The sequence below is a fragment of the Poecilia reticulata genome, chromosome 22, assembly GCF_904066995.2.
Source record: "Poecilia reticulata chromosome 22, P_reticulata-male-v2, whole genome shotgun sequence".
In the NCBI taxonomy this organism is placed as follows: Eukaryota; Metazoa; Chordata; class Actinopteri; order Cyprinodontiformes; family Poeciliidae; genus Poecilia; species Poecilia reticulata.
In genome coordinates, this window is record NC_088851.1 from 6,570,026 (window position 1) to 6,596,215 (window position 26,190).

The following is a 26,190-nucleotide window of genomic DNA, read 5'->3' on the forward strand; positions in this document are numbered from 1 at the left end:
GCTGTTGTTGCAAAACCATGTGACTTTCACTGTAGTTCTCATTTATTACAGAGGTTGTCGTCGAAAGTATTCTGAACGTAGCTTTCCAGTATGTACGCAGATGGTGTTCCCTGTGCGGACAGAGTCAACCTTGAATTTAATCGTGACTGTTGTAGCATTTAAATACCTGCATTGAATTGTTTTATTGTATTGTCTGTTCCATTCATGTAGTCGGCTTCTGGTTGGACCACTTACAACGCGGATAGAGTAAGCGAAAAATACATTTTCCTTCATACATGACAGGTTTGCAAATGTGAGTGTTCCAGGAAAAATACCGGTGGTGACCAGAAATTGTGAGTTTCCGTTGAGTTCAGATTGCTGAGAAGAGTGATCAGACGGCATGCATTTAATTGCAAAGTTTATGAAAATTAACTTGGTTGCAAACTTGCAATCAGTTAAACTATTTGAATTATCTTACATTTGTTTATTGCCAGTGTTATTTTGAACGGAATCAGAAGAGCAGGGCTGTTGCTTTAAATGAGAGAGTCGCTTGAATTCAATCTACTTTTACTTAAAGATAGTCATATAAAAGGAAGCATGCGCTGCTATTAATGTTTTGATTAAGGCCTAAGAAAATTGCGGCTTTTGAGATTGTTCATAATCTAGCTATTTATTGAATAAACGTTTGATTTGTCTGTGTGGACAAAAGCACAAAGTCGTGGTAATTTGATTCAATCTACAACCTAGTGACATTTTGGGTAAGCTTTATGCATTTCTCAGTAAAAACCTTTGACGTTTAAACGTTATCAATAGAAATATTAGAGGTTTTCCTCGTTCTGTGTTGTAACGTCAAAAAAAAAACACTGAAATTGATGTGGGAAAATTGACCAAACAGTAGATGCCGGGAATTACTTAGAATATTTGTGTGAAAAGAACATGAATAAAACATTAAGAAAGGATGTCACTTGATTCTAGTTTGTACTTTATTACCAACATTGATCTTTAGTTCCACATAATAAGAGCTGCTATAGTTAATCTCTGGCTTTTATTCGCTTCATTTCGGTTTTTACTAACAAAAACCAGATAGAAGAAAAAGTGTCATGTGCAAAGCCATAGAAACTGTGGAAAGTGAACTACAAGTCTGTGTTTATTTAATTTACTATAAGAAATCAATCAATCTTATTTGTATATATTTCAGCAACAAGGCAGTTCAAAGTTCTTTACATCATAAAAGCACAAAAAATAAAGTCATAAAAATAAAAGTCAGCAATTGAGAAACCAACAATAAACATACACAATAATACAAGAAAAGTAAATGTCACTATAGAAATAGAAAAATACAAAATTTGTATTATTATGCAAGTTAAGGCTTATATAAATAACTAGTTCAGATGAGATGTGCTAGACATCCCAATGTCATGCTAATTTATACTTGCTAAACGCATAAAAATAAGAGCTAGTGCATATAAAAACAACTCACACATATTTTGGATTGATAAAATTTACTTCAAATCAGCTTTTCTTGGTTTAATATATGCCAAATAAAAACATTTATTAAATTCTGCCAGTAATTCTCTGTAACTCCAGCTTACTGGAACCATTTCCTGTCATCCTTCCCAACAGAGACTCATCCAGATCACACATGTCCCTGCCGAATATCTCCCGCGTGTCCGGGCTCCTGGGCTCCATCCGTGACCTGCGCTGGCTCCTGCGCTCCGTCGCGCCTCTCACCGCGCCTCTCGCCGCGCCCAGAAGAACTTTGACCCAAATGGGCTACCGGCGGCCCGGCCAGCCCAGAGAGGACAGGCCCCCCTGGTGGAGGGTCAAGTTCGACCTCGCTAAGGGTTTGAAGGGCATGAAGAGGCACTTCAAGCTACTGAAGGAGGAGTTCTTCGCCCCATTCGTTGGTCCGATGGGCAAGCCCATCATCGAGCACATGCTGGAGCAGAACCAAGTGTTGTGGGAGTTCAGGGGCCTCCACAGCCTCCAGGAGTGGACGATTTCCTGCGACAGGGAGATCGGAGGCAAAAGCGAGATTTACCTGAAGGTCGGAAGGAACAATGAAAGCTGCCTTCTGTACGGGACGCTTTGCTCCGATCCTCCTAAAGACGGGGAAACGCGCTACAGTGGATACTGCACCATGCGCTCCAAGCAACCTCTGGTTGAGTGCTGCGTCTCTGTCTCTGTGTTTCAGATTATTTCATCACTTCTAGGTCCACACGGTGATGAACCACAAGCTGAAACGTTTCCTCTCCTCTAGGCTTCGTTTGACAGGAAGAAGTACCACGATTGGTCCAGCTTCAACACCCTCCACCTGCGTGTCCGGGGTGACGGCCGGCCATGGATGATCAACATCGTAGCAGAAACCTACTACACTCACCAGAAAGATGACATGTACAACTACTTCCTGTACACCAGAGGAGGACCCTACTGGCAAGATGTGAAAGTAAGGACGACAAATAAAATGCAACGTTTGAAGTCAGAGGTGTACAAAGTCTTTTTACCACGAGGGCCAAAATCGTTAAGTTGAAAGCACTTCAGAGCCACAAAAATTATTTTAAAAGGGGTTATTGTGTGTTTTACAGCATAATCAATTAAGTGTTACCTGCAGTTATTAAAATATTGCATATGTCAAATATTACTTGAAAGAAATTTGACTTTGAAATGGAGCGCCTTGAATTTGGGCCCCTGTCTCTTTAAGGAACTCCTGCTCTTTCTGACACTCCACCTTCAGGAAGTCACCATAACAACAAAAACACACTTTGTGCATTTTTCTTATTTGCTCAATTCTAAACTAGAAATCTAAAATTGTATTTAACAAAAAATGGATCTGTATATTGTAGAAGCAAAGCATAGAATATGTTTGTGTACGATTTTTGATACTTGCATGCGATTGTTTTTCAGTTTATGAATCAACTTAAAACTGTTTGCATATTTCAACAAAACTGTGGTACTATCAATTTACTCTTGGTTGATGCAGCCTACCAAGTATCCATTTCTAATTTTGCATAAAAGTATTAACAGTTGAACTTTATATCCAAATATGGATTTTGGGAGGATTTTTATGATCTGGGCCAATCACTGAACCCGATTCTCTTTCCAGATCCCGTTCTCCAAGTTCTTCCTGGCTCATCGGGGGAGGATACAAGATGACCAGCACGGGCTCTGGCTGGACAAGGTAACTTCAACTTTAAAATGGTACAAACTACATTAAAAAAAAAAATTTAATCTACGAATTCCTTTATTTACAGATTAATAGCATTGGATTTACTCTTGGAGACAAAGCAGATGGTCCCTTCCAGCTCGAAATTGATTTTATTGGCGTGTGCAAAGATTACGCACACACTGAGGACTTCGCATACGAGAAGTACAAGAGGAATCCTGAAGTTTGAGCGTTCCCGCAGCGCAGCATTCAAACAGGACATGAGGACTTGTGACAAGACTTTTGACTTGTTTTTTCTCCATCTGTACATTTAGAACGATGGTCTTGGTAAAATAAATATAAACATTTCACAACAGAAAGACCCAGGCTTTAAAATTTCATTCTTTTGTAAGCAGTTTTTAAAATAAACGATAAATTTATAGCACATATATCTTGTGGTCAGCCTTTAAAAACAGATTAATTGGAAAATATAAGTGTACAATATAGAAATATTTTCCTACTCTACGTGAACCAGGATGTTCTTTTAAGAGGAATTGTCACAAAGATTAAACCTTTTTTTTTCCTCATGGAAATTTTGAATTTTATTACAAAATTTAATAAAACATCACAATTAAGAAAAGGGTTTACATGTCAAGCATCTTTCCGTTTTTTTTTTTCTCTGGGCCATTAAATGTTTTACCCTCAGAAGAATGTAAAAAATAAAGCACATAAAACTTAAAAATTTATATAAACATTAGTTTCTGGAAAGCTGGAGGCGCCTTGCTCTCCGAATTGGACTCCAAGGATGTGATCGGGGGTCAGCAGTGGGCGTCCCCAGAAATGGCTCTACCAGGAGACCATGGTGACCAGAACCAGAAAGGGAAGCTCCCAGCTCATGTTTTTGAAGCTTTGGCGCATTCCTCACAGACGGACGGAGACTGCCAGGATGCTCAGGCGGAGAGAGGGGAGCAGGAAGAGGCAGAACCTGAAACTCTGCCTGCTGATGAAGTTCTCGCGGCATCAACAGAAATAAACCTTTAAAGCAAATATCTCTACAAATAAAGCGGGTTGGAGGAAAACATTTGAGCTTTTCTACTTTCCTATGACATCAAAATATTTACACTAAAATTCGTCACGCTTTCCCAAGGGCCGTCATTTTGAAGAATAACCCCGTCTACGTCATCACAAGTCCTCTCCTCGCCCCGAGCAGGTTCTCTTTTTTCTGCTTCCGGCTTTCCATTTGTTTGGTTCGCCGGTCCTCCCTAAAACAGGACAGATAATCATCAGGAGGAGCTGGGTAGATAAGAGACTAAGCTTACAATATTTGTTACATTTCCAGCTGCATAAGTTTGTTTCCATGCTGCGCTGTGTCAAACGAGTCAAACCGTTTGAAAAACCTGTTACCCTCCTCTCCTGTGGTGGCGCTGCAACAAGAACCGCTAATTAAAACGACACGTAAACCTCAGAAGACGCTGGACGCAACTTCCTTCTTCACAAAATGTAAACCCGATCTGTGTCAGATTTGAGCCTAAAAACCCTCAGGCTTGGGTTGGAATGCATCTGTAATTGCCAGGCAGACCGGAAAACGCTCAAAAAGCAGGAAAAGGGCTACAGCGCAGGGCATTCTGGGTAAGTATAATTTTTTTTAAAAAACGCATATATCTGGCGCTAGCGGGAGAAATGGCTCGTGGTCTTTTACCAAAGACAGAAATCCTACAACCGCTAAAATATGATGCTACTCCATTTTTTGGTTTTATTTTGTGAAGAGGGAAGTTGGATCATACACATGAAATAATTCATGTCTATGAGTTGCACTTGTGTCTTCGTAGGTTTTCGTGTCATTTCCTTTAGTTCTTGGTGTAGCGCCACCACAGGCGAGGAGGTGAACAGGTTTTTCAACTCGTTGGGATCATTTGACAGAGCAGTTGAAAATGTAACAAATGTTGCGATTTTGGCCCGTGATCATGCAGTCTACCAGACTATCAGGCGTGAAAACCCCACAAGATTTTTAAAGATTCCTTTAAGACTCACCTTGACTGGATTTTGGGCTGTTTGTAACTTTCTTGGCGAGGATTGGCGATAGCAGACTTGTTTACCGCTGCGTTTTCCTTGGCATCTCCGAAAGGTTTCAGTTTACCTATGAAGTATTTAGGCAATCAATAACATGTCTAGCATTAAATCGTCCTGTGCCGCATTCGCAGGCCTTGAGGAATGGTCAGTACCTTTATGGGGCTTGTAGGTGAGGGGACGCGACAGACTCGCCTTCAGGTCGAAGGCAGGCTTCTTTTGGGTTCCAGGCGTTTCTAAAGCACTCGTGTTACCGGTGAAAATGTAGGGTCCTTTTATAGGAGGGAAGATAGATGCCTTTTTAAAATTCTGTAGACATATGCAAGTAAAGCTTCAAAATGTACAATAGCTCGAAATGGTTCAATATTTTTGTCACTCGTTTCAGACACAGCCTTTATTTCTTTTCATTTTGATGATCATGGCTGACAGATAATGAAAACAAGGAGTGTAAATTGGGGCTGCAACAATTTAGCAGCGTCTTCTGATGATTACTTGGATAAAGAAATCGGCACATTTTGCAGGTTTCTCACTTAACTACGTAAGCCCTTTTCTTTTTTTTAAATAAAGGCATTTTATTGTCTAAAATGCAATAATGCAGCCTTCCTTTAGCGAACGCTTAATCATTTGTATCAAAGGTTAAAACAAACACAGCGTAGGGCTAATTTGTTGAATATTTTGGATTAATCGATTAATAATTGAATAACAAAAGGTGCTTAGTGGAATTTTATTTTATTCTTTTTACAGAATTAGAACCAGGTGAAGCTAAATCTGCCACTTGAGTAGTTCTGGGTGGAACAGATTTACACACATTGTGCTTGTTTTTATCATGTATGCTATTCTTTCAGCAAATTACATTTTTTGAATCTATACTCCAGTTAACATTTAATAGATTGCTAAATTAGTTGACAATTATTTCAATAATCAATTCTTGACAATTAATCTGATTAATCGTTTCAGCCCTGGTGTAAATCACCTGCTGTATTGCGATACATCGATTTGCTCAGATGATACAACGGTTGCCGATGTCACGACCTCAGCAGAACCAGCTGATCGCCTCCGTGCCGAGCTGCATTGATGCAGCGATTCAAGCAAAACGAGCCCCAACCGACTACTGAGGGCACAGAAATGTACACACTTTTAAAAGCCTGACATTTCTGTTGGAAATTTTTTATTGATGTTGTACAACATTCTTATTTTCCAAGACACGTCATTTTGAGCTTTCATCCTCTATAAGCCAGAGTCGCCAAAACTACAAGAAATAAAGGTTCGAAATGCTCCACTCTGTTTAATAAATCTATATAAATTGAGTTTTAATTTTTAAAAGGAGTGCCAAAGAAAAAAACAAAAACAAATAAAAAAACCCTACTTTTTCCACAATACTCAAATTTTAGGAGGCCTACTTGTTTTCCAGATTATCTGACGAAGTGAAATGTGGAATTACCTGGAGTTTTCTGGGCAGATGAAGCTGAAGACTTGGTGGCGGCCGGCTTTCCTGCGTCTGCAGTCGGTTTCTGTGGGGTACTGGAGGCGACACATGGCGACATCCGTGCTGGCGTCTTCACCAGGGACCTCTTGAACTCGTTATCCAGCGTGGCCTCCGAGAATCTAAAGAGATTTTTTACAGCACCGCATTAAGGATTCAATTAGATGAAATCATTTTGAGTCACTGTCAGCTTTAACGCAAGTTAAATATACATACTTGGGTCTAATATATTTATGCTGGTAAATCGGAGAAAGGTCAAAAGGTGGCTCACCGGACATTGACCCTGCGAGCAGAAAGGACAGAGGGTCTGAACGGACAGTCTTCTTTTCGTGCGGGTTTTTTTGAAGGGATTTTGCTGGCCGAGAGCAAAGTGTGACGACGCTTTTCCTCGGCCGGCGTCTTGTTGCTGGGGGCCGGGCTGAACATGGTGGCACGAGCCGAATTCTTCTGCAGGACACAAACACACCGATCAACAGAGCCACAAAGGGTCTCAGTAAACGCCGTTCTGCAGAACTAGTCATGACCCTTGACCTTTCGCACATTGTTATGTTACATCCACAAACATGTATTTTTTAGTGTGTTTCACTGGAACGGAGAATATTGCATTTCTCTCAGTCTTTGAAACGATTAATCATGATGAGTCGATTCTTGAACTAATCAGCAACTAATTGAGTAATCAATTAATTGTTAGAGTATACAGACTCAAAAAGGCCAAAAGTTGATAAACATACTGGGAGCAGTAATCAAGCCAAAACTGTACAAACGTATGCAAATTTTGCATTTAAGATAGAACATATTTACAGACAAATGTTTTTATTTAAAACCTAAGTTGCATTGTTTTAGCTTCACCTGGTTCAAGTTCAGATGCTACATAACTGCATCTTAGGCAATTAAATATATTTGTTTAAAAAAAAAAACGAATTGAAGAATTCTCCCCCTCCCATTTTTTCATGCATTTGTAATACATATAACAAAAAAAAAAAAGTGCAAGAGGCCAAATGAAAATCTGCAGAATGTGCCAATTAGAAAAAAATAAATAAAAATCTGATTGATTAATCATCAGTTCAATCAATTACTAAAACAACAGTTAGTTGTGGCCGTTGTTTCTAATTTGGAAACACTTTAAAGTATTTCTTCATTTAAAAGTTGTAATAGTTTGACTGAGATCCAGTCACTCTGAACCGATTTCAATTGGTGGATTCTCCTTCCATGTGGAGCCACCAGAACACATAATCTTAATACATCAAAGTTTGTGGTTCTGATGCAACAAAACGGGAACATGTTCAATTGGTTACTGGCACTGTGCATTTAACATTTACACCCCAAATCTTCCAACTCAAAGCCGACCAATGGGATTTAATTAATCACCTTCAGGTCTTTGACTGGATTTTTGTACGTCTCTATCTGCTTCGTCTTCCGCTGAACGTAGCAGTCAATGGACTCCATCTTGTTGAACTGGGCCTCATGGAGCTTTTTAAAGTCTGGTTTGGAAATCAAATTCACAACAGTTGCCTTGAAGGGTTTGAAAGGAGCTATTGCTTCTCATTTGTCCATAAGAACAGTGAATTAGGGGAGGAGAAAACTTACTAGGAGTTGTGGGCTTCAACAAAGTCTTGCTCTTCTGCTGGAGACCTTGGTAACGAGGGATCCTTCCGCCTTTTGCCACCTTCGGCGGCTTTTCTGTAACAGAACCAGATGATGGGAACATGGATTTATCATTCATCACTCAGACCTCGTCAAGGGTAAAACACCTCATTCTGTGTCTTGTAAATCAAAACATCATTTTGGTTTACAGTTTCTTTAGTCCATGTCCAAGTTTCTATAATCTTTCTCAAAAAGCTTTACCGACCCATTTCAGCTAGCACAGGAGCTTTATCCTCGGAGTCCGGCTGCAGCTGGGGCTCCGGTTCATTCATCTCATAATCTAGGTCCAGGGTCACCTTCCTTTTCTTCTTCTTCTCCCCTGCACTGCTGCAAGATTCAGCTGGGTCACCAGCCTAGAAAAGTGAGGGGGGAAAAAAAGGACATTTAATAAAGAGAATAGAAATCTGAAAGCAAGTCACTGTTACAACCTAATACCTCAGCAGCGTCAGTGATCTTTCTCTTGGTGCATTTTCCTCTCCCCCGCCGTGTGTTCACAAACACAGCCGGACTGGAAGCCTCTTGTTGGGAAGCATCATCTTTACTCTCCTGGCCGCGGTCTGAAGCTGCATTTTCAACTACTCGGACCTTTAAAAAAAAAATTACAGGAGTAAACATAATGGATTATCCCTAAACGTGTTTTGTGTGGGGATTGCTTGTATGGAATTACTGTAGTTCAATGTCGGGTTACCTGCGCTTCCTCGTCATTTTCCTTTTCTTTTTCATAGTGCTGCTTAATGGCTTTCAGGAGCTTATCGGTCTGTGTCGAAGAAAAATTTATTTTAAACGCACTTCACGTACAGTTCGTGTTAAAGTCAGCAAACATCTACCGTTAGCTCATCGGTCGGAGTAAACACGTCAAAGTACCTTCATGTTTCCTTTCACCCCCAGCTCCTTCGCGATGCTTCGCAGCTCCGCATACTTCATAGAGTCCAAATCCATCTTCATCTGCTGCCTTTCCACTTCAAAATGTGCGTAAATTCACTAATTTATTTGGATGGACGTCTTCACACCGCTTTCTCCCAGATTCCTCGGCGCCCGACGGTTAAAATTGCCTCCGATTCAAAACACAGCCAAAGGAGCTACCCGGTTGGCTCTCGCCGTTGACCGGATGCGACGCACAGCCAATCAGAGTCAACGTGGTTAAACTACGCAGTAAATTTGATTGACAAAGCATGAAATACAATTATTCTACATTTTTAATTTTCAAATGAAATAATCTCATTCAAATGTATTTATAAAACTTTAGCTAATTTTACGTTAAATCCTGTGTTATTTGTGTATATCATTTCATTTGAAAATTAAAAACAACATTATTACTGTTGTTTTAAGTCATGGTTCTTGTGGTGTAGCATCATAAAATTATTGATTAATGCTAATCGAATCTAGACAAACGGCTCTGCTAACTAGAACAGCGTTAACCTCATAGACATTAATACGGATAACCCAGGGGTGGGCTAACTATTCATGACATTATTGTAATTAATTATATAAAAATATGTATGAATTTAATTCTGATTATTTTGGTCTTTCTCAACTCTTAAATACAAAAATATGATATAAAAATTTAATTTAAACGTTATTACTCTACACCCCAAGGATGGTATTTTTGATGTGTTAACATACATGGACGTCTTTAGAACTAAAACATTATTTACAGGACAGCAAGTTGTGACTGGAGACGAGTGTCTAGTTCAGAGTGTTAATCGTTTTTTAGGGTAAATCAAGACAAAATTCATATAATTCAGTGCATGAATATATGAATAGAACAATATCTTGATCCACCACATGGTGGCAGTGTTGTACCAAAGGCCTTTTACGGTCAAACCAATAGAGGATGTGACGTATTCTCCTTTCCTGTGTTAGTTCAAACACTGCAGCGCGGACCAGTCGCAGATTTTATGCAGTATAACTGGGTATAATGGAGTTTGACGAAAACCTCGTAGTAGAGCGAATCGATGATTTAAAGACGATTACAACATTAGAACCGGAACATTTAATGACTCTTCATTGTGTGCAATGCAACACGGTTCTGGCGGACTCTTTAGGGGTTTGCGGAGAGCTGAAATGCATCGACTGCGTCATGTGCATGCGTAGGTTTTGTTTACGTTTTGTTTCTATGCAACTTAGTCAATGCAAGTAGTTCCGAAGTTATTGTTGGTAAATTTGCTTGTGGAGAATCTATTATCCTCCAAGATTAAACTATTGTTTATCACTACTACTATTATTATTTTTTTTAAAGAAAAAAAACCAAACACCGAAATCGTGTTGCCAATGAGTTTTTATCGCGCGACAGAATGTATCGCGTGATATTAAATAGTTTTGTAATTTTGATTAATTTGAGCTTATTTCCTTTCTGATTTATTTATACTTACATGTAAGTTTTTATCTCCCTCAGGAGTAACCAATGACGTGGTTGTGAGTGGCGTTCTGGAGTCAGTTCAGAAAGGGGAAATGGCTAACTGGTGAGTATATAATGACTTCCAAGAAGTATCAACACTGACATGAAATTACACTTACGTGGACTCTGGTTAACTTTTTTTTTTAAACTTCTGAAGGTTATTAGTATCGAAGTAAAAGCTGTTGAATTCAGATGGATGCCAAATAATTCAGATTATTACAGATTTAAAAAAAAATTGAAAATGTAACATTTAATCCACTTTACAATTTAAGTTTTACTTGTAATTTGATATAAATATAATAAAGAGGCTATGAATAGTCTTGTAAGTCATTTTATTAATTTTTTTTGCTTTTGAACAAGTGTTCATGTATCGCTACAGATATATATTTTTTACCCAGTTAAGTGGATCGTCATGTTGAATGAATCTTCTTCTGAACCCAGCCTCTCATCTTTGACCACATCTGTAGGGTATTTCATAATTCGTTTATTTATTTATTTTTATTATTTACAAAATTTCTTGTATTTTTCTGTTTCCTTTCAGCATTTGCTCCGATCTAAAATGCCTTTCGTGCAACAGTGTCGTGGGAAAGCGCATTCACGCCGCTCCTTCGCATCTGGTCGCTACTCGCTCCGTCTTTCTCCTGAACAAAGCCAAAATGAGCTGGTGAGCAGCTCTGATTGGAACTGCATGTCGTGTCTGTCAAACTACCGAGCTTTTCACGTGAAGATTGAATAACTATTTATGTCACTATTTTATCGAACATAATTAATAATAATAAAAAAAAATATCTGTATCTGCAGTTACATTCTGGACAGCAGCTCAATGGTGAAGGCGTCCTCTCTCTCATTTGAACTGAAGCCTCTTCAGGAAACCATTGATGAGGTGAGAAAAGCAAAAAACCAACCGGGAACACTAACATGCACTCTGACTGGATTCCTTTTGCTGATCTCGCATTGATCTATTGTAGACCTTTCTGGTTGATTACAGTACACTAAATTAGTTCTAACAAGCTCATTTCACCTGACAAAAGGTGACGAAAATGCAGCCTATGAATTACACTTCAAATGTTAAGTGAAGGTGTGATTTTAAATGAGACACTGCTTCATGTTTGGTAAAAACCACCAGCAGTTTTGTCCTTTTCTTTGCAGGCAAGGCAGGAGTGTGAACAACAGCTGGATCTGATGGCACACACCTGCAGCCACCTGGCTGACATGAGCATGAACATCAGCAGTCAAAGCAAGAAGTGGTGTTCATAAGATGTTTGGAGTTTGTGCTGTATGTGTGTGTGGACTGGTTCTGTCATTGATGCTGTAGCATTTAGCTTTTTTTTGTTTAAAATCATTCTGGATGCTGTAAGGCTGTACATGTTCTGTGTTCTTTTAAAGCTGATAATGTACCTTTCTTTGTATTAAACTGATCTTTTTTTTTAACTAATTTTTCACACAAGTTCTGCTACACTTATTTGTACTTTTTATTTTTTACAATGAATGAATTTGATATCATTTCTTTTTTAAATATTGCATAGCTAGTAGTAATACTTTTGAAACTTCCTAAAATTATTATTTTTTATTTCAAACACATAATCTCAACGTAAGGGCATAAAAAAGTCCAACCTTAATTTAAATACAGCAAAAGTGAAACAACACATGAAAAGAAAGGGGAAAAAAATATTTTCAGAAGTTTGCCGGGACCTTTGTAAGAGAAACGGCATCTCAGGCATTGGTCAAGTGATGCTTTCCCATTTGTTTCAACCTAGGAAATTAATAAAGAATATATACATCTCCACCAATCCCTTTACTGTAAATGTAACAAACATTTTAAACTTCGGTTTCAAAATATACTCACTGTTGGAGAACAGCAGCAAAAAGTGGCCTCGTGTCCCCATAGTAACTATTACACAATATCTATCTGCCCTTTTAAAACCTAGACGGATGATGAATGCTAAACGTTTTTGAGTGCATAGACTATTTGAAAATTAAAATGTACTTTAATTTGGTCAGTAAAAAATGTGGAATGAGCTGGAGATGGGTGCCAGGAATTTGCACCATCCTGAGAGGTCTGCAAGAGGAATTTTCACTAAGTTTGAATAAAGTCTACTGCGTCGCAAAGTAAATGTTAGCATTAAATATGGATGCAAAGGTCCAGCTTTAGTTTATGAATCTGATTGACTAAATAAAAAATCTTTGAGATAATTAAATTAAAAAAATAAGACTTGGAGTACTTTTTGGCTTTAACTCAGTGTCTCAAATATGTTTTGCTGCTCAATTTCAAAGCAAAAAGGAAACAACACAATTCAATTGGCACCATGCTGCTGTTTATTGCTTAAAATTTTCTGATACAGATTTATTTTTATTCATTTATTACAAAACCAGACAAGAGGCTCACACATATTAGGCATGCCCGTTTCCTCCCTCTGGAGTGCATAGTTCCTATACAGCCCACCATCTCAGTGGAAAAGTTGAGCAACAAAGTAATTTCAGGAATCTCGCCAAAGCTTTTGTTGCTACGTTTTCCTCATGGGAACAAGAATTGCAGAGCTGCACTGTAGTGGTACTGCCAGATGGCATGTGACACAGGAAAAAACACAGAAACTGACCAATTCCTTCTTTTAGTGCTGTTTTTCCCCCTATATTATATGTATATATATCGCAGCTAATCGATAAAACCGTCGGCGTTACCTTCAGTTGGATTGGAAAATCATAGTACCCCACCCCCCCCACCACTCCCTCTATACTTACACTCATTCACATTACAAGGTTAGGTTATTGCATGCAATACAATTCATTCGTTATTCTGCTAAATCATGCATATTTTTTTAAAACCCACAAATTCATATCACCTGGACGTCTACTTGCTCATAAATTGGGATTATAAATCACCAGAAAGAACATTACAGGGTTGCCTGAACACAGCATTCAAGACGTGACGGTGACGATGGGCGGTGCAAGGTGATACATGGAAAGTGCTTTTCACGCTAGCGTCGTTCGGCTAGTTCTTTTTGCTGCCGCGTTTATTCTTAAGTCTGCAACTCGCAGACGAGGAGAGGGTCTTCGTGGATGCTACAAGAGTTCAAATTTAAAGCCTTTTTCATTTTCAATAACGACTAAAACTAAATGAGGCTAAAAAATAAAGATACAGTAAAAGGAAATGAGTGGCTAACATGTTGCTAGTTCAAAGACATAGCAAGGGAAAGGGGGGATTTTCAATGAGATGTTAACACAGTCCTTTTAACACCAACTCTTGGAGCTATATTCATGCATTATTTCAGGTTATTGCTTCTAAAAAATCTAATTAAATACAATTATGTGGATTAAAATAGAACGCTCTGAATCCCAAAACTATGAGGTCACTTGTACAATTTCACGATGAGGATTGTAACAGCATCACCTATCCAAGATGCCGAGTTAGGGATTTAAGGTCCTCCTCCTAAATCATTTATGTAAAGATTGTCCCATTTGAGACTAGGTTCTCGAATAAATCTTTTTGGTTCTTATCTTAAACTTTACAGATTACAATGTGGTTTAAAAAACAAAACAAACATTAATACGTGTAGAGGTGCACCAAGAGATCCACTTTTGGAAAATCCAAACTTTCCAGTCAGCAAATTCACCATAAGCTGCGTTTCCATTCCAAATGTGCGCAGAATTTTGTTGCTATTATGCTAATGAATAAAAAAAAAGTTTACATTAAATATGACATGCAATTAATATCACATGTGAATAAGTTTGTTCATCCGGTTGGTGATCATCACATGACTTGGGTGATTTGAAGAAAGTATTTTAATCGCAGTTTTGCGAAATAAACCAATTTTTCTACGGCCAAAACACTGCCTCATCCTAGAAACACAGCTTTTTATCGAAAAACGAGAGCTTTCTCAAAAGTGCCGTGTTTCCATTAAGCAAATTTATTTTCAAAATGTCAAATTGCGCAATTATATGGTTCATGGAAATGCAGCCGTAGTCTGTGACTCATTCATAGTGTACAGCTCTCTCAACGGCTGCAGTCCGGCAAGAGAGAGCCAGACTTCAGCGGAAAACAGGAATGCTGAACAGAGTAGAGCAACGTTGCTATCTTATCCTTTTGAGCTTTAAGCCTTAAGAGCTGACGTATGAATCTACGCTCTCTGTGAGTAATACATACAATTAATGCTGTTTCTGTAATGCTAGCTGTTCTAACAATGGTAAGAGCTAAAATCCTTAAACTTCACTTTAAAATACTTGCAAACCCTATTCTACAGCGACTCCTCTTTCACAGACAATGTGACACTGCCACGGCTCTTACTACACGCAATCAATCTCCAATCATGACAGGAAGGCTAGAAATAAAATATTTTGAATGCTGTTATATTTTCTCATGTTACAGGTCAAGAGAAGTCATAAAAGATTGAAATTGATGTTGGCAGGTCAAAGACATACAAAAGCCATAATTGGTGCACCTCTTTGTAACGGTGTATCCCAACTGTGTCATGCTATATATTTCCTACTAGCATATACATGCCTTAAAACAGAGCTCAAGCACTAGATTTTAGGTTAGAGCGGTATCTAAATTTGACTTACTTAGAAGTTTTTTTTAAAGTATATGAGGCTAATGCTCCCTAGTTTTTACCGAAATGGACTCCACAGATTTGAGCTTCAGCTCGGCCTACAAATCGATACTCTTGATGAAGCAAGCATTACTACTGGTCATGCATGGCTACTATGATGTTTTTTGGCACCACAGTCCCGCTAAATAAGCTAACGCACATGAGTCTATACATATCTTAATGGAAGACATTGGTGATTTTGTTGCTTTCAAACAACTTGTCACTTGTTTTATACAATATACAGTTTGGTCAACAACATGACAGTTAAGATCAAATATTGCACAGATCCCGGTAAAGTGTAATTCTGTTGTTGTTGTTCTTGTTGTTTTCCCTATACATGTATATGGCAAGAAAAAATAAAAAATAAAACAAAAAGGGGAAACCATTTATAAGCTGCAGGAAGTGTGAGATGTAAACTCTTGATGCTACGCAGACACGGCTAGGCATGAGCCGGATATTAGCATCAAGGTACTAAGCAGGGATGCACCGATGTGAACTTTTGGGTTGATACCAATACCCGATCTTAATACTACCATTTTGGCAGATAACTGATATTTACCGCCAACTTCGCTCATTCTCTGCTTCGGTTAAACTTCCCACAATCCTGTGCTGTGTCACTATCACATGACCAATCTCCTCCCTCACCAGAAAAACGGCAACAAGATGGAAATAAATTTCGGTTGTTAACATCCACCCAGTTTTATTTATCAGACCGATACCTAGATGTTAAAAAATTACTAATATCGGCTGATACTGATGTTGGCGCCGATATATCGTGCATCCCTAGTATGAACATTTTAAAGACTGAATTTTAAAAAAAACACACAAAAAAAACACTAAAATGCTTTTAACGAGATGCCAGAAAAAGAGCTCTAAACAGAGATTTCTAGCCACGCCCCTCCCCCACACGTTGCTGCACACTGTAATCTGACAGGGGCTTTTCCCAATGCTTATTAGGAGTCCAAATTTAGCTGTATATTGTCAGCGACCTAAATATTTTTGGTAAAATAAAAGCAGTTGTCTCCTAAATATCCATTTTGGTTTCAGATTTTTGTAGCAATACTGTGCCATCTATAAAAACATACCAGTTCATGCCTAGGCAAGACGTTTAAGGAATCCTCCTAACTAACAAAACTAATGCTGAATATAAGCAACAGCATATTTACCTTCTGTTCTCCTGCCAACTACCTGATGTCAATACTGAAACATTGATGGACAGACAAAGATGAATGCTGTGGTGCTCCGTAACGCCATGCTTTGTTCAGAAAACGCTCCTCTCAATCCCGTTGGACTTACTGTGACAATGAGGTAGTTGAAAAGAAAGGAAAATGAATCAACGAATCTTAATTTGTATCACAGGCGTTTGATCTTTGCTACAGTATGTTGTGTCTTTACTTTCTTCGGAGAAAAAAAACAAACAGTTTGCTCATTATCAAACCTCTTGTGCGGTTGAAAAGCAACTCCGTTTTCATAAGCGTCACCCGGATTTCACCCGTTTCTTTAAACAAATTAAACAGGTGTCGTTACACCAGGTTTTATGTCATAGTTTTCATCTCCAAGGTTGGACGGCTTTAAAACTTTGTAAATCTGAAATGTTGCGAGCGGTCCTCGCTGATGACTAGTCTGCAGAAAGAGGTCAGGACAAATGGGAATGCTGTGGAAGAGAGAGCGATATCCATTGTTCCAGAAAGCAACCCAAAAGAAGGTTAGCTTAGCTACAGTTCTCTTGGGCTCGGCAGAAGTGGAGGTTCTGGGTCTTCTCCCGGGATCGGCTCCGTCTCTCTGCCTGTAAACATCGGTTTAATTGGAAAACGCGGTATTAAACTAACATCTTAAAATCTCCCAGTTATTAAATTATTTGCACAAAATCCACCCATTTGCAGAATTTTTGTAGTTTATATCAAAAACATTTTTTTGAAAGAGCACAATGCTATTTGACACGTCATTGGCTGGCAAATCAGCCAATCCAAGCGCGTCCATTCATTTTTCTTGGTGTTGATTGGATTTTAGCTTCTGTGGTAGTGGTACGAATATTTCCAATGTGTGCATTAATGGATATTAACCTAAATATGGTGTGAGTCCCAAATATTCACGGATTTCAGGTATTCCCGGACCAAAATAATAATTACAATAATTATTATAATTAATTTATAATAAAATAATTTTCTAATTTGTTTATCATTCTAAATGTATAAGGTATCATTCTGTATTTATGATAAGTTCTTTAAGCATTATTCTGATAATATTGTGGTAACATATACTTACATATACAAATATATGATGCCCAGGGCGGCATTAATGCTGTAACCGCCACTGTATAAACGCAATATGATCAAGTAAATTGAGCTAATTTTAAAATGTAAATTAACACGCAAATACTAAGTGGCTAAAACCTTAACTAATCAGCTGAATAATATAACAGATGCAACACTTAGAACTGGATAAATTAATTTCGCGGAAGAAAAAAAATATCTTTCAAGGAATTGTTGACTGAAGCACTGACCTCAGTGTGAAATGATGTAGAAATATTTCCTCTGTTCCTCCGAGCTGCTGCCGCACACAATGGTAAACAAAAGCCGGGGAGATCCTTCCTCTGCGGTGACACATTAAGAGTCCTCCTCACCTGCAGGACTGCCAGCTTTATTCTCATAAGACGACTCGACAATTTTGTAGGAAAACTTCAAAGTTGCGGACCCCCTTCTCTCCTCTCCTGGACACGGCGAGGGGGGAGAGAAGAAGGTCCTCTCCTTCCTTCACCCTCCGCTCCTACGCCATTTTTGCTCTGCTAGTACGAGCACAAAAAAAAGAAAGAGTGCGACGATTGGACGGAAGGGTTGTCAGTCACAGCTAAACCCCGCCCCGGAAACACACCTTTTTCTCTCGTCCTTTATCTTAATTAGGATTAGAGGTTGTTTATAATCACTGCAACGTTAAAGGGTTACTTAGTTAAAAGATATTCAGACGCAATTAGTCGGTTGGCATAGAAACGTTATAAATTGGCAAATTTCCTATTTACAGATATTAGTAGCAGTGTTTTTTTTTTTTTTTTTTGCTCATTTAGCTTTTGGCAGTAAGCTAGCCAAAACTTAGATTTTGGCTAGCTTACTATTTAAGAATTTAGACCCATTGGATCATCTAGTTCCAAATCCAAATTCAGGCTTTTGGCGTGTGTTAGAGGAGGGAAACCTCCAAAGGTTTTCATTACCGTGACAATGAGAGCTGGAACTACGCATTCTGTAGTGAGAGTCACGTAAGACAAACATAAGAGAAGCGCAATAGTTAGGTCATCAATGAAATTCTTTCTGTAGAAGGAAATTGCATAAGCAAATGTAGATTGACACAGAGTGAAACCTTGTTAAATTCCTTATTTGGGTGCAAAAACGTGATCAATAAAGTTTATCCTGATGTCATTGGCGGGATATGTGGGGGAAAAAAACTTGATTTGGATTTTTTAAAATATATTTTGGCTAAAATGATAATTGATTCAATTGATTTTACAGAAAAGTCCAGGTAGATTTTCTGAAAATATTTGTGATTTGTGACTATAAATATCAGCTACTATATATTGGTTCCCCAAATCCCATGTATTATCAGCTAGTAAAGCAGCAAACTTCAACAAAACAACACGGATTTTATGGCACTTTTTATTCAAATCAAGTTCAATAATCACTTACATAGCTACAGAGAGACATCACATTATATATAACTTATGATCCCATAATGATTGATAAAAATAGTTGAGCTGTTCTTCCTGCACTCTCTTACTGAGAAATGCAGAGATGAAACAAAGTCACACTGAAGCTTTAATGGCTCAGACAACTAAACTCTGGTTCATATTCATACTCCTGTACAGATTATTCACTCTTTGGCATCTAGAGCTAAACACAGAAATAAGTTAGAAAACAGACGATCAGCTTTTGTTTTTTTTCCCCTATTAGCCACAATAGAAACAGATGAAAGTAACAGAAGAATGAAATGATATCTGTGTGGAGTCAAGCTGAATGAACTAGGTGATCCACTCCACCGTAGATCCTAACATTCATTCCTAGGCTTTGATCAAGTCCTAATAGGATTTAATTTCAAAAAGAATCGCAAAAATTTTAGTTTTAACAACCAAGTTTAGTCCACATGAAAGTCAAGGCTACATATTTGTGATTAGTGTTTAGTCATGGCACTTCAGTGAGTAAATCAACAATCAGTGGGGCTGGTCTCGCTTTGCTTCGGGGAATTGAATAATAAATTACAGTTTGCCCCGCCACAGGCCGGAGGGAAGGAGTCATATAATCCTGTCAGCGTTAAAAAACAAAAAACAAAAAACACAGACGCTCACGAAGTGTAATCACACATTTAACACTTTGCACTTGAGCACATTATTTCTACAAAGACGCAAGAATTAAATATGATCGAATTAGTAAACCTTGATTTAAACTTACTCATAGCGACAGCAAAGAGCTTTACCACAAAGAACAGCAGTGTTACCCACTCTGGCCCTTTAAAACGTCTCTAATAAATACCCTTGCATGATTAGGAAGGTGTACATCGTGACTTTGCATAAAACAACTCAAGGCACGCAATTCCCCCCCACCCCCACTTTGTTCACGGAGCGGTGCAAGCGGAAGAACGTCTGCCCGGTGTGAAATGGTGCGTACCTTGGATGTGGCCCTGAGACAGGCTGTGGAAAAGCAGGATGAAACTATGACCTGACAACAGCTGACCAGTCCCAACTCTACTCATGATGTGTGAAGGGAAACAAAACAAACAAACAAAAGAAAGAAACTTTAGTGGAGGAACCGGATGCTCATTTTCTGTTCCACGTCCACCTTTTCCAAAACCTGTGAAAACAGACAGAACAGCATGTTAACGCACAAGAAATTATAGTCAAAGTTTTGGTTTTTGTTTTTTTTTTTTGCTTGTATGCAAACAGGTGAGGCTGCAAGCAATTTATAGCATTACAGTTCAAACAGTAAAAACCAAAATTGTGTTTTAACAGTTCTTATTCATCGTTACCAGGCATATAAGGACTCAAGAAAAAAAAAAAAAAAGCCAATTTAGTGAAAACAACAACATATTCAGAGTAGCAATTGAGTCCAAGCTGTAGAAAACAAATATACACACATTTCACATTTAAGATAAAAATTCATTTGTCTGTCAACATGTTTTACACAAAAGTTGAAATTTTTCACCCGGTCAAATTCATCAAAGAAATTCCGATGTTATTGCGTTTTAAGCAACAAAATGTTTAGTTTCTCATGTAAAATGGCAAATACTTTTTTTTTTTTAAATATTGAATTATTTATTTCCATTTTCTAATGCATTTTTAATATTGTACAGAAAATGCTTAAGTACTTTAAGGAAATTTCTTCTGAATTTACCAGTATTTTTAGTCAACAACAACAACAACAAAAAAATCAATCGATAAAAAAACCCAACTGATTAATCGATTAAACCCAACCGATTATTGATTAATCAATTACTAAAATAATTGTTAGTTGCAGCCCTATTAAGAAGTGAAAATATTTTCCAATCTTCCCAGAAAAAAGCTCAGAGAAATTGCAGGAAAAATCACAACTGTATCACAGCCAAGCACGGTAGTGGCAGTATGGTCATTGGGTCCGTTTTGCACAAACAGGACCCGAGCAGGTTATGGTCATTCAGTTGACAATGACGGAGTCAAATCAGTGGTGAATTTGAGAACAGAGCTGAATGTGACCTCGCAGTGGTCTAGTCAAAGCCTACAACTCACCTTCATAAATTCTTGAAAGGAAATACAGCTGTCTCCGTTGGTATCGGCCTCCTGGATGGTCCTATCAGCAATGCTTCCGAGCTGGTCGTCCGAAATGTTTACGCCGACCATCATCCGAAGGACCTGAAACAAGCGACATCGTCATGGTTACTGAATGTGTAAAAAAAAAAAGAGAAGAAAAAAAAGCAACTGCTGAAGATGAAATAAGCGTTTACGCAGACAATATGGTGGTCAAAAGAAACTTAACGTTACACGGAGGGCAGAAACGTGGATCACTTGGGAGACATTTTAGCTCTTTGGTGAATCAAAGTCAGTTTTTAGAGTTTATAAATTTGGAGTCACATGTTTAGTCTGAATCAGTCGGACCAGGTGGTGGGACTGTTTTGCACCAAACAAGGCCTGCGTCTGAGTCACTCAACCAGCAGCTTCCCGCCAATTACAGGTCGAGCAATGTCACCCAAACCGGAGCGGCTTCACGGAGAGGCGACGAATAACACAGAGGAAGCTCCGAGACGAGAGAATGAAGAGCCTGCAGCTCAGGTGAGATATCACATCACTATCAGCACAAGGCCAAAGTCTTTTCATCGACTCGGTTATTTGAGCCCCGTGCAGAACGCCTAGGAGCTGAAGTTGCATAACTGCGTCTCGTCGTCCTCCGACACCAGGCAGATTTGGGTTGGTTTATTCAGGGTTCGCACACTTTTCCCACAGGAAAAAAATAAAATAAAATCAAGCAAATTCAGGGGAAGTTTTCAAACTTTGGAGATCAAACCAATACAAATGAACTAAAAACAATACTGTTTCAATTCACTATTATATGCTATCATTTATGACTGTTATTAATATTGCTAAAATGTAAGAATTTTATGTTTTAAAATGTCTCTCATACACCACACACCTGGTTTGTTTCGAGAACAAAACACTAATTTAGCAAAAAAAAGTTCCTCCATTTTCAGTAACTTTATTGTTAAATTGTAAGACGACCTTTATTGTAATTATACAGATCAATAAGTCATTGAGTCATCAGAAATAATGAATAAATAATGCTCTGAGATAACCACAACAAATATGAAGGCAACTCAAATGCCTGGTCAAAATAAATGCTTAAACATAACGTACAAAGAAAGTTACAAGAAATAAATCTCTAAAAAAAATATATATATATGAGATGTTATCTGGCATTTAACAAGTAGAAATTATTTTCGTGATTCTAACTTAAAGCAAGAAATGTTCAGTCTGATTTATCTTCAGCCATTGAGACAATTTTTTTGTGTGTGTTTTTTTAATTAAGTGAATAAATACCATCTGGTTTTAACTGTAAATAACATTCAGCAACTTTAAAGTTGCTAGATTGAACTTTATTACAAAGTTGTGCAGATACAATAACAAGCACCTTGAAGGACTTTACACAGAAATCAAGAACTTTCCAAACCTTGAAAACACTTAACTGAAACTCAAGCATTTCAAGCACTCAAATCCTAAACCTTATTTGTCTCTCCTGGAAACAAGCTGATTGAATCTGACTGATTTCTGTAATGTAAAAAAAAGAAGAGGAAGTCGGAGCAAACCGACTCACTGACCTGCAGCAGCTCGTCCCGGGAGATCTTGTCGTCTCTGTCCAGGTCGTACAGACGGAAAGCAACTGGGGAAAAAAAAAAAACTTTAAACAAAAAAACAAAAACAAAGTGGTAACCCACTGACCAAAACCCCCGTGAGTGTTCCCCATAACGGTCAGCAGCTCCACCCTAACGCGACCTCGGCGTACACTCACAGAGCAGCTTGTTTGTCCTGCTGTTGAGCGGCTCGGTGGCGGGCAGGTTCTTGTTCTTCTCGTTGTCCTCGATGGGTCTGAAGTGCGCCAAGGTGCGCATGAAGCCCTTGAAGTTCACCTGATCCTCCCTGGAAGACACAAACCAACAGAGTCAGCGGTAATCCAACACCTGCGGTACGGTCTTCTTCTTCTTCAGCTTGAGCAAAAGCCAACGGTGCCAAACCTCCAAGAGGAAATCAAAGCCATATGAAACCATTAAAAGCTGCGTCTGGAATCCAAACGCCCACTCCTGAGACATTTAGGGATTTTAATGATATAGACAAAACAACATCTGGCTTTCCAGCCTCCCACTCTGATATAAATATATATATAAAAAAGAAGAGGCTTATTTTAGGGATGGGAAATGTTCCTACACATTTTTAGGTCAAAGTCCTTTAATTTTACAGAGCGCTCTGAACTTATGAGGCTAGTTTTGAAAGTAGAAACCAAAACAAAAAAAAAGGTTTCTATACCTTTTTGATAAATTAGGAGGCAATAATAATAATATAAAAAAAAACACTAGGGACAAAAAATATCATTTTTTATCATAGGGATAAAAAATAAAACAAAGGGACAATCCTAAAGGATGAATTGATGGAATAACAAATGAACTGATGGATGGACAAGGATGGGAAAAAACGGAAGGATAAACTAATGAATGGATGGGAAAATGGAATAAACAAATTGACAGATTAATGATTAATGTGGGCTGCACAGTGGCGCAGTTGGTAGAGCTGTTGCCTTGCAGCAAGAAGGTTCTGGGTTCGATTCCCGGCCCCTGTCTTTCTGCATGGCGTTTGCATGTTCTCCCTGTGCATGCGTGGGTTTTCTCCGGGTACTCCGGTTTCCTCCCACAGTCCAAAAACATGACTGTCAGGTTAATTGGCCTCTCCAAATTGCCCCTAGGTGTGAGTGTGTGTGTGGATGGTTGTGTGCCGTGTGTCTCTGTGTTGCACTGCGACAGACTGGTGACCTGTCCAGGTTGACCTCGCCTCTCACCCAGAACGTTAGTTGGAGATGGGCACCAGCAACCCTCCCGACCCCATTAAGGGACAAGGGTGCAAGAAAATGGATGGTTGGACGGATGGATAATGATTAATGGATGGAGGGGAAAACAAACGGATGGACAAATGGATGAATGTATGGAGGTATTGATGGATGGATAGACAAACAGAGGCATATGGATGGAAAAATGGACGGATAAATGATTAAACTGCTGGGTGGATTAAATATTTAGACAAATGGCAAAAAAACACAAAAAAACAGAAAAACATTTCTATATCCCATTTTCAGGGTTTTCCCCAGTGTTTTATCAGTCTGGCGGGCCACCAGGCTTTACTTGTGCCCCCATCAGATTTAGCATTGCTTATTTATTTAAGTCTTTTTCAAATGTTTTCATTTTTTAGACTTTATAGTTGGTGTTCATTTACTAATCTTCTAGTCTCCAAATAACACATAATTACATTTCTCGTCAACTTTAAACATTTTTTAACTCAAAATCAAGGCAGGTCGCTGGATGAATGACTGAACTAGAACCCAATCACCGAGCTTAGCAAGTTTTCTGGGGGGGAAACCTTGTATTTTCTTTCTTCAAACTCAAACCCAAACGTTTCCAAATGCCCCATCAACCCCATCGATCAATATTCCTCATTGACACGGCCTTCAAAGACAAAAGGCAGAGGGAAACTCACCCTTCGGGAAAAAAGGCATTGATGATTCTGTCCCCAAGAGGATTGATGGCCAACTCTGGGATCCTCTGGAAATCTTCTCGACTGTCGATATCAGAAAATACAATCAACTTCAAAGATGATCCCATAACGGTCCGCTACAAGGAGGTTTTAGCTTAGCAGAAAAATATACTTTAACCAAGTTTTTAAATCAAAATCACCCCCCCCCCCATCTCTCAGAGGACTGGGGTGAGGGGCTGGATGTTGACCTCTAGAGGTCATGGCAACTCTCGGACGATAAGGGAAAATGACAATAAACAAGGACAAGGATCATCCAAGACGTGTTTTCTGTAAACAGAATGTCTTTCAGGAGACACCCTTCCGAGAAATTGCAGACACATTTCACCGTCCTTGAAGGGTTGACCTGCAAATGATTGTCTTAGCAAACCAAAGGGCCCTGTTAAACCAAGGTTCACACGAAAGTCTTTATTGCTCAATAATTATCTCATATTCCATCACCTATCACCTTAAACTAGACCCAGTTAAAGCGCCTCCCTGAGGTTCTTATTGATCTTCCACAAAGAATAATCCTCTACTTATTTTATTCCATGTGGACACATTCCTCATTTATCAGCAGCAAAGTGATAAACACATAAAAAAAAACAAAAGATGCAACAATCAATAGGTCAGAGATTGGGAGAATCAACTGCTTAAAAATGCGTCCAAATAAGCAACTTCCACATATTTTTTTCTATAAAACGCATCAACCAACAGCGTGAACTTTGATGGACTTTTTATAGCAGGAAGTATTGGAAATTTGCGGGTTATATAGTATCCCCCCCCTCCTCCTCCCAGCTATCGCCTCCTTCAGAAACTGTTAGGTGATGCGTTTATGTGCATCTGCTTACCTGAGTGTTCCGTTTTCTCCTTTATCCAGGCTGGTGAAGCGGCTGTACAGGCGGGTGATCTGGCTGTGGGAGACTGCAAACCAAACCATTTCAATGTTTTATAGACCGGACATAACACACACACACACACACACCTCCTAAATACTTAATACAATTAGACCACACTGACAGCGTCCAGGTAATCCACAAAATATGACAGTAAACCTCCAGCTACACATACACAGTTCAATGTCAGTATTTATTTGATTTTATTTTTTAACTTACAGCCTGTTTCCTTCTTGATTTCTTCAATTTCTTCTTCTCTGAGTAACGTGGACGCTCTGGACCCCATGGCGAACCCTTAAAAAAACGACTTCAGTAGCTCAGAATCTTGCACAACAGAACCAGCCGAGATACGTCGAGGCTGGAAGTTAGCAAGCAAGCTAACTTTGCGGGCTGAACTTTAAAAATGATACGGTTCGTTCAAACAGAGGTCAGAAGCGGAGTTTAGCCCAGACGGTCGCTTGCTGCCTCTCTGTTGACACAACTCGACCAGCGGCCTGCTTCCTGTTAAAGCTTTCTTCCAGTCGGTCCAGATTTCATGATGTTGAGGCGAGTTTCGGTCCGGCTAGCTTCCTATCTAATGAGATGGGCGGGAGCAAGTACGACGACGCCCAGACAGGATCTGTCCGTCTCGTCTCATTACATTTAGGTAGCATAGCATTTTGCCTGCATGGAAAATAAATATAATAAAATAATAAAATAAAAAAAAATAAAAAATAATAAT

The 26,190-nt window shown here is 38.8% G+C and overlaps 4 protein-coding genes across 8 annotated transcripts; 2 read left to right on the forward strand and 2 right to left on the reverse strand.

The window, feature by feature from the left end:
* The first annotated feature begins 50 nt into the window (after positions 1 to 50).
* Positions 51 to 3,503, forward strand: ndufaf1 (NADH:ubiquinone oxidoreductase complex assembly factor 1). 2 transcript variants are annotated; one of them, XM_081603546.1, is made up of 5 exons: positions 51 to 332; positions 1,603 to 2,140; positions 2,240 to 2,425; positions 3,083 to 3,157; positions 3,231 to 3,503. In XM_081603546.1, the coding sequence occupies exons 2-5, from the start codon at positions 1,622 to 1,624 to the stop codon at positions 3,369 to 3,371; spliced, it is 921 nt and encodes a 306-aa protein (XP_081459672.1). In that variant the 5' UTR covers positions 51 to 332; positions 1,603 to 1,621; the 3' UTR covers positions 3,372 to 3,503. The 2 variants fall into 2 exon arrangements, with proteins under 2 accessions (XP_081459672.1, XP_081459671.1); XM_081603545.1 differs by having other exon boundaries at positions 53 to 246.
* Positions 3,504 to 3,850: 347 nt separating this feature from the next.
* Positions 3,851 to 9,386, reverse strand: nusap1 (nucleolar and spindle associated protein 1). 3 transcript variants are annotated; one of them, XR_532561.3, is made up of 12 exons: positions 9,180 to 9,385; positions 9,004 to 9,072; positions 8,751 to 8,900; positions 8,521 to 8,668; positions 8,259 to 8,351; positions 8,040 to 8,152; positions 6,943 to 7,118; positions 6,630 to 6,793; positions 5,344 to 5,460; positions 5,153 to 5,258; positions 4,243 to 4,383; positions 3,851 to 4,156 (listed from the first exon to the last, which is right to left on the reverse strand). XR_532561.3 is itself a non-coding variant. In XM_008398951.3 (11 exons), exons 1-11 carry the CDS (start codon positions 9,258 to 9,260, stop codon positions 4,296 to 4,298), a joined length of 1,302 nt encoding a protein of 433 aa, XP_008397173.2. In that variant the 5' UTR covers positions 9,261 to 9,386; the 3' UTR covers positions 3,851 to 4,295. The 3 variants fall into 3 exon arrangements, 2 of the variants coding, with proteins under 2 accessions (XP_008397173.2, XP_008397172.2); XM_008398951.3 differs by having other exon boundaries at positions 3,851 to 4,383; positions 6,943 to 7,115; positions 9,180 to 9,386; XM_008398950.3 differs by having other exon boundaries at positions 3,851 to 4,383.
* Positions 9,387 to 9,985: 599 nt separating this feature from the next.
* On the forward strand, positions 9,986 to 12,141 carry oip5 (opa interacting protein 5). The gene is made up of 5 exons (XM_081603547.1): positions 9,986 to 10,405; positions 10,711 to 10,777; positions 11,255 to 11,377; positions 11,515 to 11,596; positions 11,863 to 12,141. The coding sequence occupies exons 1-5, from the start codon at positions 10,234 to 10,236 to the stop codon at positions 11,968 to 11,970; spliced, it is 552 nt and encodes a 183-aa protein (XP_081459673.1). The 5' UTR covers positions 9,986 to 10,233; the 3' UTR covers positions 11,971 to 12,141.
* Positions 12,142 to 13,006: 865 nt separating this feature from the next.
* On the reverse strand, positions 13,007 to 26,083 carry chp1 (calcineurin-like EF-hand protein 1). Of its 2 annotated transcripts, XM_008398953.3 has the most exons (9): positions 25,852 to 26,083; positions 25,689 to 25,763; positions 25,425 to 25,497; positions 24,541 to 24,621; positions 22,811 to 22,938; positions 22,620 to 22,681; positions 21,040 to 21,162; positions 17,800 to 20,128; positions 13,007 to 17,082 (listed from the first exon to the last, which is right to left on the reverse strand). In XM_008398953.3, exons 2-8 carry the CDS (start codon positions 25,753 to 25,755, stop codon positions 20,075 to 20,077), a joined length of 588 nt encoding a protein of 195 aa, XP_008397175.1. In that variant the 5' UTR covers positions 25,756 to 25,763; positions 25,852 to 26,083; the 3' UTR covers positions 13,007 to 17,082; positions 17,800 to 20,074. The 2 variants fall into 2 exon arrangements, with proteins under 2 accessions (XP_008397175.1, XP_008397174.1); XM_008398952.2 differs by having other exon boundaries at positions 25,689 to 26,082.
* Between the last annotated feature and the right edge of the window lie 107 nt (positions 26,084 to 26,190).

Bases quoted from the DNA above. Each gene is read 5' to 3' on its own strand.
- oip5 (XM_081603547.1), top strand. From the start codon at position 10,234: ATGGAGTTTGACGAAAACCTCGTAGTAGAGCGAATCGATGATTTAAAG. The intron at 11,378-11,514 runs GTGAGCAGCTCT...CTGTATCTGCAG, and splicing joins AACAAAGCCAAAATGAGCTG to TTACATTCTGGACAGCAGCT. The intron at 11,597-11,862 runs GTGAGAAAAGCA...TTTTCTTTGCAG, and splicing joins TTCAGGAAACCATTGATGAG to GCAAGGCAGGAGTGTGAACA.
- ndufaf1 (XM_081603546.1), top strand. From the start codon at position 1,622: ATGTCCCTGCCGAATATCTCCCGCGTGTCCGGGCTCCTGGGCTCCATC. The intron at 2,141-2,239 runs GTTGAGTGCTGC...CCTCTCCTCTAG, and splicing joins TGCGCTCCAAGCAACCTCTG to GCTTCGTTTGACAGGAAGAA. The intron at 3,158-3,230 runs GTAACTTCAACT...CTTTATTTACAG, and splicing joins ACGGGCTCTGGCTGGACAAG to ATTAATAGCATTGGATTTAC.
- chp1 (XM_008398953.3), bottom strand. From the start codon at position 25,755: ATGGGGTCCAGAGCGTCCACGTTACTCAGAGAAGAAGAAATTGAAGAA. The intron at 22,682-22,810 runs GTGAGTGTACGC...TTTTTTCCCCAG, and splicing joins CAGGACAAACAAGCTGCTCT to TTGCTTTCCGTCTGTACGAC. The intron at 20,129-21,039 runs GTGAGTTGTAGG...CTGTTTTCACAG, and splicing joins CCTTTCAAGAATTTATGAAG to GTTTTGGAAAAGGTGGACGT.
- nusap1 (XM_008398950.3), bottom strand. From the start codon at position 9,260: ATGAAGATGGATTTGGACTCTATGAAGTATGCGGAGCTGCGAAGCATC. The intron at 9,073-9,179 runs GTACTTTGACGT...TCTTCGACACAG, and splicing joins GGGTGAAAGGAAACATGAAG to ACCGATAAGCTCCTGAAAGC. The intron at 8,901-9,003 runs GTAACCCGACAT...TTTTTTTTAAAG, and splicing joins AAAATGACGAGGAAGCGCAG to GTCCGAGTAGTTGAAAATGC.